The sequence below is a fragment of the Betta splendens genome, chromosome 12 (genome assembly GCF_900634795.4).
Source record: "Betta splendens chromosome 12, fBetSpl5.4, whole genome shotgun sequence".
Lineage (NCBI taxonomy): Eukaryota > Metazoa > Chordata > Actinopteri > Anabantiformes > Osphronemidae > Betta > Betta splendens.
The window spans coordinates 10222335-10243335 of record NC_040892.2 but is presented as its reverse complement, the minus strand read 5'-3'; the positions used below and the strand labels follow the sequence as shown (position 1 = coordinate 10243335).

At 42.4% G+C, this 21001-nt stretch overlaps 1 protein-coding gene and 1 pseudogene across 1 annotated transcript; one reads left to right on the top strand and one right to left on the bottom strand.

Annotated features, from left to right (window-relative positions):
- Nucleotides 1-16161: 16161 nt before the first annotated feature.
- Nucleotides 16162-16786, bottom strand: LOC114867408 (uncharacterized; annotated as a pseudogene).
- Nucleotides 16787-17970: 1184 nt separating this feature from the next.
- On the top strand, nt 17971-20997 carry LOC114867147 (Fc receptor-like protein 5). The gene is made up of 5 exons (XM_029169567.3): nt 17971-18057; nt 18398-18433; nt 19524-19787; nt 19942-20187; nt 20261-20997. Exons 1-5 carry the CDS (start codon nt 18024-18026, stop codon nt 20404-20406), a joined length of 726 nt encoding a protein of 241 aa, XP_029025400.1. The 5' UTR covers nt 17971-18023; the 3' UTR covers nt 20407-20997.
- Nucleotides 20998-21001: the final 4 nt, after the last annotated feature.

Genomic DNA, 21001 nt, shown 5'->3' with positions numbered 1-21001 from the left:
TACCATTCACACCATATAAGCCACTGGTTCAAAACCATCTCTAAAATGTTCATCTACATCCCCTTCACAGGGCACGACAACTTTTATTAGGATCAAATCATTTTGCATATTTTTCTATATTTGTATAAGTAATACTGTAATATTTCAATACTGCCCAAACCATGTGATCTACTGGTCCAAGACCTGCTCCAAAATGTGTGTCTACATCTCACCATCTCAGTCTGGATTCTCTGACTCTGTTGCTTATACATGCAACGTGAGCTGTCACTCTGATGAGCTTGTTCCTGATTCAGCCCAATCTTGTCACTCCTAAGCTCAGCATTTTCATCTCCGCTACCTCCATCTCTGCCTCTTGTCTTTGTTTCTCACTGCTATTGTCTTCAAACCACAGAGCAGAGCTGGTCTCACCACTGTCTTGAAAACCCTTCTTTTGAGTCTTGCTCAAACCTTTTCAACAGTCCCCTTCACACTGAGCTGTTGACCCCAAGTACGTGAACCCCTGCACCTTCTTTACTTCATGGCATCAGTGGTGCTCTTACGGGGCATGAAACCATACTCGACACCAGAACACTTCTCTTCCATTCTTCAGGCATCTTCTCCCAAACAAACTGGTTGGAAACTCCACCGCTGTCTCTTCTGGACACTTTCACACCTCTACAGGTACGTCGTCAGGACCAAAATCCTTTTCACTCTTCATCCTTCTCATAGCTTTGTTCACCTCATCTGTTTCTTTTATTTCCTGCTCCACAACATCCACATCTTCCTCCCTTCTTTCCCTGTCATTCTCCTCATTCATCGGCTCCTTAGAATACTCCTTTTATCTTCTCTGCACACTCTCCTGGGTTGTTAGCACCTTTCCATCACTGTCTTTAATTACCCTGATCTGTTGCACGTCCTTCTCAACTCTATCACTCTGTCTGGCTAGTCTGTACAAGTCCTTCTCTTCTTTCTTTGTCACCTGTCATACAGCTCATAGTAAGCTTTCTGTTTGGCCTTTGCCACCTCTTAACTCTGCTCTGAGCTTCATTTGTAGTCCTGTCTACTTTCCTCAGTTCTTTCTACATCCCACTTCCTTTTATCCAACCTCTTCCTCTGGATGCGTTTCCTGTACTTCCTCATTCCACCACCAAGTGTCTTTGTCTTCTTTCCTCCATCCAGATGACATACCAAGCACTTTCCTACCGGTTTCCCTGATAACCTCTGCTGTAGTTTTCCAGTCACCTGGAAGGTATTCCTGACCACCCAGAGCCTGTCTCAATTTCTGCCTTAATTCACAGGTTTCTTCATTCTTTAGCTTCCACCACTTGGTCTTATTTTCTGTCATCTTACTCACCACCATGCGGTGCTGTCTGGCTACACTCTCTCCTACCAACACTTTGCAGTCACTAACCTCTCACAAATGACCTTGTCTACATAGGATGTAGTCCACCTGCGTGCTCTTACCTCCACTCTTGTGTGTCACTCTGTGTTCCTCTCTATTCCGGAAGTAAGTGTTGACTACAGCCATTTCCATCCTCTTAGCAAAGTTCGCCACCATCTGTCCTTCTAGGGACTCTTTCCTTTACACCAAACCTGCCCATCTCCTCCTCATCACCCCTGTTCCTCTCACCAACATGCCTATTGAAGTCTGCTCCAACCACCACCCTCTCTCCTCTGGGTACACTCTCTATGACCTCATCTAACTCTCTCCAGACTCTCTCCTTCTCTTCCAACTCACAGCCACTTGTGGAGCATACCCACTGACTACATTTACCATCATCCCTTAAATTTCTAGCTTTAGGCTCATCACCCTGTCACCCTGTCTTTTCACCTCTAGAACATTGTTCACAACCCACCCTTAAGGATCACTCCTACCCCGTTTCTCGTTTCTCTTCCTATACACACCATGGTAGAACACACCACTTTCCCTGTCATTGCACCAACGTTAAGAGTCTCTATTCTCAGATCTATGCTCCTGCCTCTCCTGTTCTCTCTCTGTCCACAAACCCTTCTGTCTGCACTCCTTCTTTGACTAACAGTAGTCCAATTTCCACCAGCACGCTGTAGGTTAACAGCATCGGTTATCGTTGTTAACCCAGACCTCGACCGATCCAGTATGAAATTCCTATGGACGATTTACATAGTTGTTATTGGCAAGTTTTACGCCGGATGCCCTTCTTAATGCAACACTCTCTATTGATCCAGGCTTGGGACTGGATCAAAGGTCACTGGCTTGCAACTTCTGTGGGTAGATTACATAGTCATGTTGCTTATTTTTCAATAATAAGTTAATGAAACAACAAATATGGTTGTGCCCCAAGAAGGACACGTAGACACACAGTTTGGAGCAGATTTTGAACCAGTAGGTCAAATGGTGTGGATGGTATTGAAATATTACAGTAATATTTACACAAAAATATTATAGAAAAATATGGAACATGACTATTTCCTCATAAAAATAGTTGTGCCCTGTGAAGGAGATGTAGACACACAGTTTGGAGCAGATTTTGAACCAGTAGGTCAAATGGTGTGGATGGTATTGAAAATTTACAGTAATATTTATACTAAAATATTATAGAAAAATATGCAACATGACTATTTCCTTATAATAATGGTTGTGCCCTGTGAAGGAGATGTAGATGAACATTTCAGAGAAGGTTTTGAACCAATAGGTCATATGGTGTGGATGGTATTGAAATATTACAGTAATATTTACACAAAAATATTATAGAAAAATATGGAACATGACTATTTTCTCATAAAAATGGTTGTGCCCTGTGAAGGAGATTTAGACACATAGTTTGAAGCAGGTTTTGAACCAGTAGGTCATGGTTTGGACGCTATTGAATTATTAATTTCTTGAAAATCCAAATAATTTATCGACGGTCCCTAAGTCAACGTCTTCGTGTACCGAGTGGTCTCGTTCTGTGTCCGCGTAGCGAACACGAAACGCGGATCGCTTGTTCAAACACGGACCGCTTGTCTGGAGGTACTTTCGGTCGAATGTCTGTTGAATGTCCAACGTCAAACTAACTTCACCGCGGTCCCGGACGAGCCGAATTTCTGCGGAAAACCATACACACAAACACGAGACCACTTTATGGGCGCACCATTCGGCCAATCACGTACGAGGATTGACGTAAGGGGCCAGACGCTCCTAAGACCGCTAGTGTAGTGGTACAGGTACGCAGACGGGGAACCAGATTTAAAAGCAAGCACATCGGGAAAAAAAGTAAAAAAATGACAGACAACCGAAAAACAAGCAGCATCTGGATGCATTTCAATGATGTTGGAAACGGGAAACCTGAGTACAGACTTTGTAAAATGAAAATATCTGTCAACCTCCACTAAACATTATCTAAAGTGTTATGTTAAGACCTCAAGACCTCCCATCACGGGTGTTTGTGTGTGTGTGGGGGGGTCTTGTTTACTTACTGGATAACTTTATAATTTCCTGAATAGCCAATAAAAGATCCATTTATGAAGCTTACTTTTATAACTTTATATTTGTGTTTTTCTTGCAGGTTTACTGAAGTGATATAAACTGAAAACTAATTTTAACAATATGTTGTCACTGTATTATTGTATTCTACAGGTTTAGCGGAAATTACAGCTCATCTTGGCCAGACTGTCAATCTAACATGCTCGGGTCAGGATGACATCACTGGGCTTGTTTTGAAAAGATCCGACCTGGATCCTCCATACGCCTTTTTTTTCCGGGACAATCGTCCAGACCTGACCAGACAAAATCAGCTGTTTCAGGACCGAGTGAAGCTACCGGGCCCTTTGGTGAAGTATGATGAAGGCAATGTTGTTTTATACCTGAGTAACGTGAGCTGGAGCGACAATGGAACATACAACTGCCAAGTGCACAGACGTGATGGTGGTCCAGTGGAGACGTCCTTTGATGTTAGAGTCATAGAGCCAAGTGAGTTTGGTCTGTCTGACTACAATATGTCATAACATTCCTTTTGTTGTATCTTTGACCAGATAAAAATGTCTCAACCCTAAATCACCCACAGCTTCCACGGAAATGCAGAGATCTCACAGATTCATTTCAGTCAGTCTAAAACCTTGGGCTGCATGGTTGTACCAGTAATGAACACGTCAATCCTCATGTAAATCAATCCCTTACAGTATGAAACAACATCTCCCAAGGTCCAGTTATTCACAAACACAAAGACATAATGTTTTATCATGGTGGCTAAATGATGGGGATGTTGCCATTTTGTAACCACGTCGTAATTACTAACTCCATTCTACAGATAGAGGACCCATCCTCACTGAAGACACCCCCACTGAAGACACCACTAATGAAGATCGAGAGGACACCTTCATCATTAAGTCAATTTTAATACCAATGTATGTTTTTGGTGTTACATTTGCTTTTTTGCAACATTTATTTTACTGACAGATCGTTCAGTAGAAGGAAATGAAGAATACCTACAATCCACCTCATGCATTAAATTACAAATGAAACTTGGATTTTGTTGATAAATCGCCGCTACATCGATTAGTATAGATGCAAGACTCTCAATTCAACAATTGTTATCAGTATTATTCTTAACACGCTTACAAGGTTTCCTGTTAGTGTAATTACATTTAAAAATGCTATTTCAAAACCAGAGCTGTGTGAATCCAAATCTGGGTTATACCTACTACAGATTTTTACACTGTAAATAAAAAAGATTTTACTAAATTTTTATGTTAGTGTTTTCGTGATATGTGACAGAAGACATTCAATGGTAATAAAAGTTACAACTAGAACAAAGTGTGGTATTGTTTCCTAAAGAAATCAGATTTGCATTCTCATAAACAAGAGTTATGTCTCAATGTGGATCAGATGCTTTGTGACACAGTAAAACACTTACACCAAGCTAAACATTTTTATTAAATGTGTCATCCTATGTGAAAGCACGTGATTCCAACAAAACAAAAGAAGGGGGGGCGCCCATTACGTTTGCGCAATTTGGGAAAATGACAGTGTCAACAGTAGTGGTGGGCGGTACTGCAAGCTTTGGTGCCGATCCGATACCAAGTAAAGTACATTTGGAGGGGACAGGCTGGCGGGGCACATGGAACTGGGAGTGGTGGGACTGGGTACTGGGACAGTCGTTTTAGACAGTTTTATGTTATGTTTTATAACCACACCCTGCTACCCTTTCTTGCTCCATCCTTCTTCGTCTGTGTCCTCCTGCTTGTTTGTTTGCTGGCCCCGGTCGCTGAGTCACGTGAGCAAAGCAAAAGGGAGGGGGGGGTGTTTGCTGAGTTCTGACATCCAGGCGCAGACATATACTAGGCACACACAAGTTAGTTACTGTTGGTCGCGTCTTTGAGTCTTTGAAAAAAACGGCAGCTGTGCGGAGGAGTAGAAACTAAAGCAAAGCAAAAGTATCGATATTTTTGTCGGAGTATCGATCGATATCAATACTAGCGTTGGTGTCGATATTAGGATCGATCCGCCCACCCAACAGTATCGGTGTTCGCCTTCACCGGTACAAGTGTCTTAATGGGCTTCCTCGCTGGACAGTGTTTTTTTTGCGCATTGTTTTACCTGTTCTTTGTGGCTTTTACTTACGGTGAGTAGTTTTGGAGATAGAAATGGTATGTTTGCCAAATGTAATCGCTTTAGTTTTTAGTTTTTACTTTTTACTTTAGGAAATTATAGAATGACCAGATTCAACAAATCTTCCCATGAAACCGAAAATGTCCCAGATTACCTGCTTATCTAATGGTGTGTGTGTGCGTGATATTTTTACAATCATTACGTCATTTTAGTAACTTTGAAGATCCAAGTCTGTCATTGTGTCACGATCTGGGTTTTTGTTTCTTGTTTTATTCTGAAGGACTCTGTTTTCACTTAGCTGTCATGTTTGGGTCCAGTTTCCTGTTTTATTTTGTAGTACTTCCGGTTTCTGTTTTCACCTGGGTACTTAACCACCACCAGTCACCTCAGTAAGTTGCCAGATCATTGTGTATGCATTGATCCTGTTAGCAGCCTGGTAGCTTAATTGGTAGCGCGTCGACCTCGGAAGGCAAAAGGTCTATTAAGACTATTAATAGACTATTAAGGGTTTCTTTCTTTCTTCCATATTCCTGACCGCCGATTTCTGCCTGATCCCAAATGGTATTGTAACCTCGCTTATTCTGTTGCCGAACCCTGCTTGTTTCTGAACCTCATTACGCCTGCTATTCTGTTACGGAAATCTGAGTCTTCTCGTGTTGACCCTCGCCCGTTACCGGATCTGATAACGCCTGCTCCCTCAGTACCTAATTCCTGTGCTTGCCCGTGTATAACCTGGACCTGTCGGTGACTTTGATTGTTGCAATAAACTATTGGTTTTGCCAGCTACCTGCCGTCTCCACGCTGTGCATGTGGGTCCGATCTCTGCCATATCCTGACACATTGGTGTAGCGCCTGTTCGAGGTGCGCGATTCGTGCGATAGTTAAGTTTACAGTGTTGCGATCACCAAGGAGAGCGGAGACACTCACTCTAAAATTGCAGATTTGGTCAACACAGGTTATGATGAATTAGAGAAAACTGAGGGAGATGTAGTGTCAGTTAAAAGAATGGATGGACTGAGCGCCGCAAATCCACCCCAAGTAAGCCAACCAGGGGCCAGTGGGCCAATCAGAACGAACTTAGCTGAGCCGCTTCGCAGACCCTACAATCATGCTGATTCCCAGATGAACAGGCAATCAATATCCGAGAACCTACCACATCAGCTGAGTTCTTATTGGCGTAAGGATTTTAAAATTTCAGGTCAAATGGGCAAACCAGGTCAGAAAGATAGACTAACATTCTCTAGCCTGGCGCACTAAATAGAAAATGGACTAAGCAGAGGATATCCTGATGTTGAAATAGTTGATGCCATAATCAGAGCTATCTCCCCAGGCCTACAGCTACGTAATTACTTAGAGGGAAAGCCCCATCTGACCCTCAGCACTCTCAGACACATCCTGCGTTCACATTTCCAAGAGAAGAGCCCTACAGAACTTTACCAACAACTTGCTTCAAAAGCTCAATGCACTAAAGAAACTCCACAAAGCTTCCTGATGTGAGTTTTGGACTTAAGACAGAAGATGTTTGCATCACAAGAGTCAGAGTCAGGCCTCAATTATGACCCAGCTCTAGTTCAACGTATGTGCCTGCGCACAGTACTGACTGGCCTGCAGTGTGACCGCATCAGGATGGACATGCAGCCTCTTCTGTTGGATCCCGGGACTTCTGATGAACTTCTGTTAGAGAGGTTAAACACTGCCTGTGCTAATGAAGCAGAAAGGAGAAATAAAAAGAAGTATAGCACTGCACAGCCAACCAAAGTTGCAAATATTGCGCGGCTGGAGGAAATAACATCTGTTAAATGCCCTGCAAAGGAGCCTAAGGTGACAATACCTACTGAATTGATCTCAGAAATAGCTGAACTGAAGACAGGTGTAGCTTCACTCAAGACCCTTGGTGCAGAAATAGCTCAAATTAAAGAGACATTACAGCAGCCCTTGTTTCAGCCTCAGGTCTAGACTCCACCTGCAATTAGGAGGCCAAACAGAGAAGCCCTGGCAACTAGTACACCCCAACAGTATTACAGCCATCCTGTCCACGTTCCCGTACCAGCCCCAGTGCACCATCAGTACTCGCACCAACAATACACCAACCCTCCTTCTCGTGCTCCAAGGAGGTGTTTCGTCTTCCAGCAGGCTGGAGTAGGTGAACGTTGTATGCACTGTTTTTGGTGTGGAAGTGAACAACACTTTCAAGCTGGTTGCAAGGTAAGAGGATTCAGACCATCAAGAGAAGCTCCTTTTAAACAAAAGACGGTTACCACCGAGGGACGGGTGTTAACCATAGCAAACAATCAGTTCCAGAAGTGCACTAATTGTGGCAGCATAGGGCCACAGGAGAAACTGAAACAATGCTCAACCTTCAAAAAGGGACTATCTTCTTTCACAGAATGCCAAAAACAACAATGGAGACGTACTCACCTAGTAGATAACAGCGAGAGCCCTAACCACTACAGAGGGAACAATTATAGCGACATTCTACCATCAGTCAGAGCTGGGCACCCTCGCAGGGTTACTTCCCTAGTGGGCAGGCAATGCCTCGTCCAGTGTTACCTGGGTGGACATGGACTTCAAGCCTTATGGGACACAGGCTCTCAGGTCTCCATCGTTGATGAAAGATGGAAAGAAAAATTCTTACCAGAGACAAGGTTAAGAGATGTTTCTGAAATCCTAGACTCCCCACATGCTCTGACACTGACTGCAGCAAATGGAACTGAAATGCCGTACCTGGGCTGGGTTGAAACAACATTCAGGTTAGCTTCTGAACCTAACCAGACAAGGCTGGCAGCTGTTACATCCCATCATAGGTTTTAATGTTATTGACCACATTTTAACAAAGACTGAGAAGGCTAGCCAGTATCGCACAGTCAGGAAAGCTTTCCCAAACCTAAGGGGAAATAAGGTGAGGGCTTTTATACAGGCTGTTAGCACAGAACGCACACAGAGGAGTATGACAAGAAGACGAAAAGAGGGAACATTACAGTACCAAAACACAGTAGCATCGATGTTGACTTTCGTGTAGCTGCCTGGCCCTTGGAAGAAGCTGCGACCATGTTATTTGAGCCTGATCTAAACCCTCATTGGCTAGATGGTCTGGAGCTTGTTGACACTTTAGTCAGGGTTGAGAAAGGAGTTTTTCCAGTCACGACAATAGGTATCTGTAATCCAACTAGCCATGACATTGTTCTGTAGGGTCACACCGTAATTGGTACTGTGCAGACAATCATGACTGTTTTACCTGCTCAAACCCTTGACAAGGTTACAGTAAATCACACCACTGTGAAGACTCCATACAATACTGATAAACAATGGGATCCGCCTGTTGACTTAAGCCACCTGAATGAAAACCAGAGACATGTAGTCAGACAGATGCTTAGGGAGGAGTGTCACTCATTCTCCCGGACAGACAAAGATATTGGTTGCATTGAAAGGCTAAAAATGACCTCTTCTCTCAAAGACCCTGAACCAGTCAAACGCACCTACATGTCACTACCAAAGCCAATGTACCAGGTTATCTGCATGACTTGATAGCAGAGGGCTGGGTCAAAAGGTCAAACTCTTCTTATTCCTCTCCTGTAGTCTGCGTTCGGAAAAAGGATGGAACCCTCCGGTTGTGCATTGATTACAGAGACCTCAATAAGAAGACCCATGCTGACCGCCAACCCATACCCTGGGTTCAAGACATCATGGACGATTTGGATGGTAACTCCTGGTTCTCCCTCTTAGACCAGGGTAAAGCTAACCACCAGGGATTTATGTCAGAGGACACCAGGCCCCTAACAGCTTTTTGTCACACCATGGGGCCTTTATGAGTGGATACGCATCCCCTTTGGTCTCATGAATGCACCTGCAGCTTTCCAACGCGCAATGGAGGAATGCTTGGATGGGCTCCGTGACAACGTTTGCATCCCCTATTTAGATGACACATTAGTTTTCAGCAGGACTTTCCAGGATCATGTGAATGATGTGAGGAACGTGCTCCAGCGCCTCAGGCAGTATGGCATCAAACTCAAGCCCAGTAAGTGTGATTTATTCAAACCTGAGGTCCGCTACGTAGGCAGGATAGTCTCAGTGGAAGGGAGTCGAGTAGACAATACACCAAAGACTTCTCCAGAGAGCCAGCTGCCTATATGAGCTCCTCAAAGCAGACACAAATGAAGAAACAGACGTTATAGTGAAGGCAAAGAAAAAGAGATTGAGCCGGGTTGTGCCCTCAAGCAGGCCAATTATGTGGACTGACCAGCATCAACAAGCCCTTGAACAGCTGATTGACTGTTTGCTTCATCCACCAGTCTGAGGCTTCCCTGATTTCACTCAGCCGTTTATTGTGCACACTGACGCTTCGCACCAAGGCTTGGGAGCAGTATTGTACCAAAGACAAGATGGTAAGCTGAGAGTAGCCTATAGGTCCCGTACTCTAACAGCAGCTGAAAAGAATTACCACTATAATGCAGGCAAGCTAGATTTTTTTAGCTTTATAATGGGCAATCACTAATAAGTTTCGGGATTATTTGTACTATAACCCGACATTCACTGTTTATAGTGATAACAATCCGCTGACCTACATCTTGTCCACTGCGAAACTGAATGCAACCACTTCCAGGTGGGTTGCAGGGTTGGCTTATTTTCACTTTACAATAAAGTACAGACCAGTGAAGGAAAACAGTGATGCAGACACTTTGTCCAGGATGCCACTGGATGTTGAGTCTCTCATGGATGCATGTTCCGAGGAGTTGTTAGCTGATACCATGTCTGCCGTGATCCAGTCAGTGGAAGTAGGGAAGGAATCTCCGGCAACCTGGTCGCTCACAGCTGCAGCTATGTCATCCTTAGTGGATGCAAACATCACTAAATTAGTAACCCCCATCACAAAGGACCAGATTAAAAAGGCACAAGAATTAGATCCAGTCATCAGGGCTGTGTTTAACTATAAACTGTTGGGCTCCAAGCCATCATTCAAAGAGTGTTCAACATTCAGTTTAAAAACAAAATGCTTGTTCAGACAATGGGATAAACTAACAACGGACAGTGACAACATTCTGTACCGGACAACAACCACACGCAAACAGTTAGTGCTAACAGAGCAGTACAAAGGAAAGGTGTTAGAAGAGCTTCACAAAAACATTGGACAGCACAGTGTCCCTGGTGCGAGACCGCTTCTTCTGGCCGTATATGCAGTCTGACATTGAGCATTATGTGACTTAAGCCTGTATCTGCCTGAAACAGAAAAAGCCATGCCATGTCATTAAAGCTCCCCTGACAAACATAGTGACATGTCAACCCTTTAAACTAGTATGTGTTGATTTTTTCCACCTAGATCAGTGTAAGGGAGGGTATGAGTACATTTTTGTCATAGTGGACCATTTCACATGCTTTGCTCAAGCATATGCCACCACTTCCAAATCAGGAAAAACTGCTGCGAACCTCATTTTTAACGACTATGCGCTAAAAATTTGGCTTTCCCACTCGCATCCATCACGACCAGGGGAGAGAATTTGAAAACCAGTTGTTCAGTCAGCTAAAGAAACTCAGTGGAGTGAATGGATCCAGAACGACACCCTATCACCCGATGGGGAATGGTCAGGTGGAGCGCATGAACAGGACATTGTTACAAATGCTGAAAACACTGACTGAGACACAGAAGTCAAACTGGAAGAAGTCCCTGAACAAGCTGGTGTACGCCTATAACTGTACATGTTGTGAAGTCACAGGCTATTCGCCATTCTATCTTCTGTATGGGAGATCACCCAGGCTTCCGTGAAAAACAGTGAACATACTGTCTGATCTACATGCAGAGTCAAGCCCCAGCAATCAGCGGGACTACAGTATGTGGACAGATGGAAACAAGGTATGGAGGAAGCTTATGCAATCGCAAATAAGAATGCGCAAAAGGTTGCTGAAAGGAGCAAGAGAAACTATGACACCAGAGTGAGAGGTGCAGTTTTGCAGCCAGGTGAGAGAGTCCTGATTAAAAATCCGACACCGAGGGGAGGCCCAGGTAAAATATGCAACTTTTGGGAAGATACAGTTCACACTGTGGTGAGACAAATTAGTTCTGACCTGCCAGTTTATGAAGTGACACCAGAGAATGGCAGGGGCCGCTCCAGGGTCCTGCACAGAAATTTGCTAATGTCATGTGAATACTTACCATTTGAGGTTCAACTGCAAACAAAATCAGGCAAAGGGCATTAAAAGAGAAGAGAAGAGGCTGTACTACCCCCAGATGATGAGGACAGTGGAGATGAATATGATCTGCATTGTGAAATAATGCCAGCACCTGCATTTCCAGTAATGAAACAAAGAAAATTTGCTGGACCAGAATTAGACTTGGAACACAGGCTTTCAGTTGAAAATGAAAGAACAGAGACACTGGCTCCAAATCCTGAACACCTTTCTGGTAGAGACCAGCTGATAGACAGTAATGTGGTTGGTGAGAACACTGTGGGAAACCAGCTTGAACAGTTGCCAGACATCTCTCCTACAGTGGATGCTCCTGTTGAACCTCAAGAACCACCTTATCAGCTTCCAAAAAGAGGGAGACACCCACTGAAACGTATGACCTATATTCAGCTAGGAGTTCCTTCCTGCTACAACATTCAGCCAGCTCTGTACCCACAACCTGCCTGTCATGTACCGGGCATGCCGAGATTGCTGCTATGAACAATTGATGAATTATGTTCTAATATTGCTATGGACAATTGATGTTTATGTGCTCAGTTTTGCAGACTGTCTATGCGGACAACTGATGGACTAGGAACCAGTAAAAGAAAACACTCTTACGGACTGTTGATACACTTACAGCTAGGGCATTGTGAACAGACTTTACTCTGTATTTGAATTGTGTCCTTTGACATTTCAGTTGTAATGAATCCTTGTGGGATTAAGACGGAATGTTGTGAAATAGTTTAATGTCGAGATGACATTTGTTTTGTGGGGGAGAGTGTGACGAGTGAGACCCAATAATAGATGGGTCATCCAGGCAGTCGCTTTAATCCATTGACCTGAAATTGATTGGTCGGGTCTTCTCCCACAAACCTGGGAACATCGCGCTGCTTTCCTCAATCTAGTAAAGACCAGTGAGGAAACATCGCTTGTCACTCGTCACTAACAATTTCTCCTCGCTTTAGGGGCGTAACAAAAGCTTCAATTTTTTTTGACTGGACTCTACAATTGGTTTTCACTGCATTTTATTTGCTTACAGGTCCTACAGGTTTAGCAGAAATTACAGCTCAGCTTGGCCAGACTGTCAACCTGACATGCTCGGGTCAGGATGACATCACTGGGCTCGTTTTGAAAAGATCCGACCTGGATCCACCGTACGTCTTTTTTTTCCGGGACAATCGTCCAGACCTGACCAGACAAAATCAGCTGTTTCAGGACCGAGTGAAGCTACCGGGCCCTTTGGTGAAGAATGATGAAGGCAATGTTGTTTTATACCTGAGTAACGTGAGCTGGAGCGACAACGGAACATACAGCTGCCAAGTGCACAGACGTGATGGTGGTCCAGTGGAGACGTCCTTTGACGTTAGAGTCATAGAGCCGGGTAAGTTTGGTCTGTCTGACTACAATGTGTCATAACACTCCTTTTGTTGTATCTTTGGTCAGATAAAAATGTCTCAACTCTAAATCACCCACAGCTTCCACTGGAATGCAGAGATCTCACAGATTCATTCCAGTCAGCCTAAAACCTCGGGCTGCATGGTTCAGAAACTTAGTAAATAATGAACACATTAAACTCAGTGAAGTTAAAGTAATTTAAAATCATCTTTCCTATATAACATGTCTGTGCCTTTTTCTTTTTTAATAAACTAAATAGCCTCATGTTATTTATACAATGGCAGCTAATTTCTGTCTCCACGTTTGGGTTCGAACGGCTTCTGACGTTATCACGCCATTCAATGGTCATTATCAGTGGTTATCAGCCCATACATATGAGCCGGTAGGTGCCCATCTACCTGCTGGCAGCGGTGAATAGGTGCAGTAGGTTGCTGTCATTGATCCGTAAAGTTGATCACAGCTCGGATGATTTAACCAGCAGAGTCAGTAGGGGCGCTGTTGAGCGGTTGTTGTTCCGACGGGAGGATCGAAGTTTTGGATTTTGATTTATTAGCGAGCATAACTTAGCAAGTAGCTAGCTGTATTGTGTTAGCTAACTGTAACCTGAACCCCCCATCCGTTATCCAGCCCTAACCCTAACCACAATAACCTCTAAAGCTGCTGAACATAGCAACTTAGCTAGCTGTTAGCTGTTCGCGAGTAGGGAGAGCGGGCACCTACTGGCCCATACGAATGCGCTGATAAGTTCTAATCAGCCCATTCGTTATGGCTGATAACATCCAAAGCGGGTGTGGGTTCTGGGTTTACAATTTTCCTCCATTCCTCCCCGATGTTTATGGGACGCACGCACACAGACACGTGCACGCACACACCCACTAGCGGACAGAGACCGTGCGTCGAAAAATATGTCGCATCAGGCTAAAAAAGGACAAACAACTGTTTTTTAAACAGTTTCAGGGTGGTGAAGATGACAGCACTTGTTCTGCTGCGAGTAGCAGCCGGTGTAGCTCTCCTACTCCAAGTCAAAGCAGAGAAAAGAGCCCACGTGCTGCATGCCCTGCCCCTGACAAGCAGCAAAAGTCTAAAACAACATTTCCCAAGGTTCACAGTTATTCACAAACAAACAAAGACGTAATATTTTATTATGATGTTTGGGGATGTTGCGATTTTATTGTAACCATGTCTTAATTACAAACTCCATTCTACAGATGGAGGACCCATCCCCACTGATGACAGCCCTGCTGAAGAACAAGAAAAAACCTTCTTACTCATTATATTTTTAGTGCCAATGTATGTTTATGCATTTGTACTAGCTTGCTTTACAACATATAGTTTAATCACAGACGAAGAATAACTACACTGTTAAATCTTTTGGTGTAAATTTACAGTAAATTACTGGCTACTAATTGTATGACTTTTACAGTATTTTATTGCTTGTAAATTTACAGTTATTTACTGTGACTTCACAGTCAAGATCGGACACTAAATTACTGAGTTAACAGTATGCTACTGTGATTTTACAGTAAATGGCCATAATTTTTACTGTGATATGACAGTATGCTTTTGTAAAATGCTTATATTTAACTAATATTACAGTAAAGGTTTTGTGAGATTGTGAGACAGCATATTGTGGTACAAAAATATATTAAATTGTGAATTTTACAGTAATTGTTTTATGACAATGCTGTGAGGTTAGAGTATGCAATAATGTAAGTATAATGCAACCAGTAGCCAGTAATTAACTGTAAATTTACAGCAATATTGCAAATTTGATTTAGCTTAGGATCTAACAAGGTATTACAAATCTAAAACAAAATTAACCACAATAAAATTAATTTTACTAATTTATTTTAATATTACAGTCCAGAAAACAGACAAAACATGACAACGGTAATATAAAATTTCTGTGACTTTCAGATTTGCATTTCATGGCACAACTTTTTGCATCACTTAACCTGGTGACCTAATGAACAGGTGTCTATCAGCGCCATTCAAAGTCAATTCATTTTCAAATGAAAGTGCAGACTTTTTGATTAATGGGTCCTTGCTGCCTCTTCAATTTTGACCCTTTCTCAGGATTCATGCCAGAGAAGCACCTGTAAAAACAAGATCCACAAGAACAAAAATGTTAGTTATTGGTGAGAAACTAATAATATACCCATAAAGATGAGCTTATATTTTATTTTTTATTAAACATGGCCTTTGGATGAATTTCAGGGTGTAGGAAGCCACCGGTCATGGTGAGGTCCCAGGACCACCTGCCCCTCAACAGGCAGGATCCATGCTCTTGGGTCCAATATGTCACCTTAAACAAATGAGGAAAACCCCACCTTTCATGTAAAACATTGTGGCATTTTATACAGTTTACAGGGCAAACATCAAATGAGAATCTCAAGTACTGTTTGAAAATTGTTTGTTAGTTTCCAAGGTAGCTGATTATCTTATCTTATTTTTTTCTGCTGATTTAGTTTGTTTTGTTTTTTTAAATAATGAATGAATAACTGTAGAAAGTGAGAAACTGAACAAAGTTTTGCTATTCTGGTAAGATGAATATTTTATCTGTTGTTAGTGTTATTATAGTAAAATCTGTAAAGAGACACCTTATTTTTTATTTCCCTATACTTCCCACTCTTTTGCTGTGCTTCACCTTAACCCTCTTTCACCACACAGTCACACTCCACCAAATTTGCTTTTCCTCACACCTCACCTATGGGGGGGGGCAGTTTTCTTATACTGTACATATTATTATTATGTAGTTGCCTGCATACGATTTAGAGCTCTCATGCAATCTACATGCAGTATATCATAAAAATGAGAACATCAAACATTACCTTGGACAACCAAGCTTGGCGTTGGTAATCTCACTGTCCATTCAACATCGCTAGCTGTGGCACACGTCTGCAAAAGAAGACTCAACTATTACACACTGTATCTCCAGTATTACTTGTTTTAGTGTTTTTTCATGCACATTTCACTTAGATTAGGAAATACACATAGTAGTACACGTACACACACACACAATCACTCAAAAGTCTTGGTCTGTGAGCATGAATATGCAGTACTTACATGGCATCCTTGGGCTCTTTAAAGTATCCCATCACAAGCAAAAGAATGCATGCAGCCTTGTCTGAACCCTCTGGCTCAAAAGTAGTCAGGACATCTTTTACCCCTGGATGGCTTGGTTTGGTTGCTTGGAAGAACTTCAACATTGTCATGTATTTGTTGTCCAATGCCGCTCGCAACTTTATGAGTATGGAAACATTGGTCAAAAGTTGAAAATGGGAAAACATGCCACGCAGTGAGAACAGAAACGGCCATTCCTTTTTAACTTCTGTGGCAGTCACACGATTAAGATGGCAGCGCTGAATGACATAGGTCTGCCATTAGAGGGGCAGCTCTCTCAGCACCACCCATCCCTTCCTTCAAGTAAATGCAAAGGAGTTGAGTCTTGATGTCATTTAACGATGCCTCAGCTTCCCCAAGTGGATGTTCTGTAGGACACCAACTCACACAACCATACTGATCCACAGGCCCTCTTGCATTACCTGTGCCTTTTTCTGGTACCACAGCATGTGGCCCTATCTCTCGGCAATGTCTAGTAAGAGTGTTGCTTCTATTTTTATACTCTGCCCTAGATTTTATTTCTTGCAAAAGGGAATAACAACCATCTCCTATGAGGTCACCATTTTTATATTTATGTTACCAGCGCTGTTTGAGGGTAGGGGTAGAGTCTACTTGCACATTTATGAATATTCAGTCTTACCCTCGGCGATCATTTAACATTTACATTTAACATTAGACATTTACTTTTACATTTTACATTTACATTTACATCCTCATTCACAACATTTTCACGTTATGATACATGTCTACTTTATCGACTATATCTAAAAATATCAATTTTAAATTCAAATGACGATATGAAATAATACTATATAAAATACAATGGCTTAAATTGTATTATTTTATATATTAATACATCAAATCAGTGTCAGCTGAGTCTGTCAACTAGGATTGCCTGTAGGGATTTTTAAGGTCCAGCAGGTGTCAGTATTCAGTGACACAGTATCGGCACAGTATCAATACAGTTTTGCAATGTGTCGAAACGCTTCATGACGCCTTATCTACCCATCACTAGCTGCTGGTATAGTAGGTGCTGTACTATTCCACAACAGCAATCTCAGCAGTAATGACTTTTTGAATTATTCCATAACACTATATATAGATGTAGCATAAGGGCAGATGTGACAATGTCCCACCATGCCACCATGGCAAAAAGCGCCAAAATTAGTGTGGGAAATTTTGTGTTTGTCATGATATGCTGTGCCTCTGCCTCAGAGTTGTTCCTGGGGGCTCATCAAGCATTTGGTTATCAAATGGTGGGGGATGTATATCAAAGAATAGTCAACAGCTCATGTGGGGCTTTGTAACGGTATAAATTCAGGTTTTGTGTCCTCAGTCCTTCAGTAGATACTTTGTACATAGTAAGATGTACCTTAGATTTACTGTAATTGGGATCCACTTCGTGTTGACACAAGAGTAAACTATGAGATGGTTTATCACACTGATGATCTCCAGTTGATTTCTTTATAAGAAGTTTTCAATTAAATTAGCCAGTAAGTAGCTGCAAAATCAATGGTTTCGTAGCAGGAAAAAAAACTCAGGTTCCTCCTTTAATCCACTGTTTACATGAAGCTCACTGATAATTATAGTGTATGTATATATATATATATATATATATATATATATATATATATATATATATATATATATATATATATATATGTGGTAACGTTGTAGACATTTAGTTTCAATATATCGGCCAAACGCCCTTTTGAAATACACTGTGGAGAGGAAACCACAAAACTGAGGCAGAGGAAGACGATGTTTTCTACTGAATGCGAAATCAGATCTGATCTTACCTATGATTAGGATGAAGGAACCCTTTCTACTGCTTTGTAAGTAGTTCAAGATAACCATCCTGTGTGATGTTTTCAAATCAAAACTACTGAGTTACTGTTCCTCTTCTTTTGGTGTAACTTATCGTTTGGCAACTGAAACCTTTTTCTTTTATGTGTAGCAGATTTTCACTTGTACTTGTGTAAATGTAAATGTCTTTTGACGGTATAAATGTTTATAAAAAGCCTAAAAAGTTCAACAACAAAAAATAATGTATGAATGAATGTAACAAAAATAATGATCAGTTGCAAACCTGTAGAAAACACAGACGTTACTTGGGTTACTGCGAATGTTCCGTGTGCGGAGGTGTCAGACCACTAACTTTCATTTTGTTTTTAGTCCTGACTTCACTGCTGTTCTGCAAAGAAAAACAAGGTTGGTGCGTCGTCTACCACATCATTACAGCCACACATGACAGGAAACTATTTAGTTATGGGTTTCTGTATCTGGATGGTCATCAGAAGTTTACTGTCAGGAACGGGGTGCTGTAGGACCCAATTGCACAGCACAGACAATGACTGCGGTTTTGTAATGTTTACTCTGTGGTCCAACAGTCACTGGTCCCTACACAGGTTCAGGCAAGAGCGTCATGCAGACAGGGAGCAGGCAAAGGGTAGTCAGTCTCCAGCGAGGGTCGAAAACATGGGCAAACATATAAGATAAAAGATAAGATAGTCCTTTATACGTCCCACAGTGGGGCAGCAGCAGTACAGTTATAAAACGAGCAGGATCAAAAGTATGTACAATTTAAAAATAAAATAAAGATGTATCATATATATATACACACATGCATACTGAATGGGTAATTCCACTATGGATTGTCTGAATATTGCACAGGATAAAAGATTGCCCAACCATTTAGATGGAGTCTACAGTATAGGGTGAGGTTAGTTACAGTTGTGGTAACAATTACAATTATCAGTTATTCACTGGGAGCAGCTTAGATTGTAAAGAAACGACCTACGGTGTCGCTTCTTCAGACACTTAGGATGTGTCAGTCTGTAACTTAAGGAGCTGCATAGTGATGACACCGTTTCATACAGGGGGTGGACATCGTTCATCCATCATGGATGATCGCTTCACTACCATCCTCCTTTCTCCCACCTCCTGCACTGAAGATCATGACTTAAGAGTCTGGTGTTGTGGCATTTACACCTACATAACTTGTTTACACTTTCACCACCCTTATTCAATCACTTTCTAATCCATAACTTTATCCTCAGTTTCCTTAATATTTATACAGGCCTCTTGCCAGATTGCTACATCATACACAGACACATGGTCAGGATTAAGTGCATGCATTTGAAACCCTACCAGATTAGACTGAAACATCCTGACACACTATTAGGATGACACATGTCTGGCTCTGTTGAATGTTTGCTATACTACAGTACAAACAGCATTTTTAATTATGGCTAGAACATTACACAACATAGAGTAGTAAGTACTGTCTCCCTACCACCAGCGTCTCTGACTGTGAGCCCTAGAAGCTCCCAGTTCTTTCAATGGACATCTCTCTCTATGAGCTGTGAGATGGGTGACAACACCACAGGATGGAGAATCAGGAGGAACACCACGGATGAAATCGAAACCGACTGTGGCGTTACCTGGGGAACTTCAACCGCATTTTCATGTCAGATTGGTCTAACAGCGCTGTGGGACAGTGGCGTTTACTGGTGTGAAGCCAAAGATGGAGCGACAAGTAACGTTATCAACATCACAGTCACAGGTAAGCACACCAACAAAAAACACTGTAACAACTAACTATGAGAAATGAACCAGTTTATGTGGGCATCAAGACACACATGAACAGCTAAGGTAATTGAACGTGGACCTAAATCAAGCTCACCTGACACTGAGGCTGAACTTCTCTTTGTATCCAGACCACCCAGTGATCCTGCAGAGTCCAGTCCTCCCTGTGATGGAGGGACATAATGTCACATTGCTTTGTAAAACAGAGAGCCCTCGCTCCAACCTGTCAGCTGAGTTCTATAAGGACGGCTCCCTCATCAGGACCGAGCCCACCGGTCACATGACCATCCACCGCGTCGCCAAGTCTGACGAAGGCCTCTACAAGTGTCACATTAGCAGTGATAATGAGTCCCCACCCAGTTGGATCTCTGTGTCAGGTCAGCAGGTCCTATTTAAGTTGACACATATTATAAGCGCGTTTCTATAACCAGGGAAATTATGTCTCTGCAGAAAAGCCTACAACCACATCTGCACCCCCTCCCTCCACCCCCACCCTCCAGCTGGTTCTGAGCCTGCTCCATCACCTGTTAGTGATCTGTCCTTACTTCATCTGCACTCTGCTCATGGTGTCCTTATATCGAAACAGGTCTAAATAAATCACTAATCTTACACAAAACCAATTCATCAACCAATCAGTTCAGCTTAGGCAGTGACAAGTTTTTTTCTATTCAACTTGGAACCAACTACAGGAAGTGGACTAGACATCTTGAGTGTGATGACACTATCCATTGAGGCTAAGCATAGATTGAATGATAACTTTAATGTGGTCAGTGACGTGACCACTGAGCAACAAAGGCACCCGATTGGATTATGTCATCACCTACATGTATAAATACATGTGGGAAATACAAGTATTTATAATAACTATTAAATGGGTTCACAACCGATATTTAGTATTTTAATTGTATATTATATGAAGTGTTTTTCTCTCCTTGCAGCAGGTTACGATGTTCCTCGCCACTACAGGGGTGTCCAGCTCCAGTCCTCATGGGCCACTGTGCTGCTAGTTTTCCCAACTCTCCCTGCTGATTACCTTGATCAGGTGTGTCAGTTAGCTAATGATTGCCTAACAAACCTGGTCCATGGAATCAGTATTAGCTGGTGCAGGGAGAGTTGGAACAAGGACAGCAGCCCTTGAGGACCGTGTTTAGACACCCCTGCACTACTACTTTTGAAAGGTTCAGTGCCGCT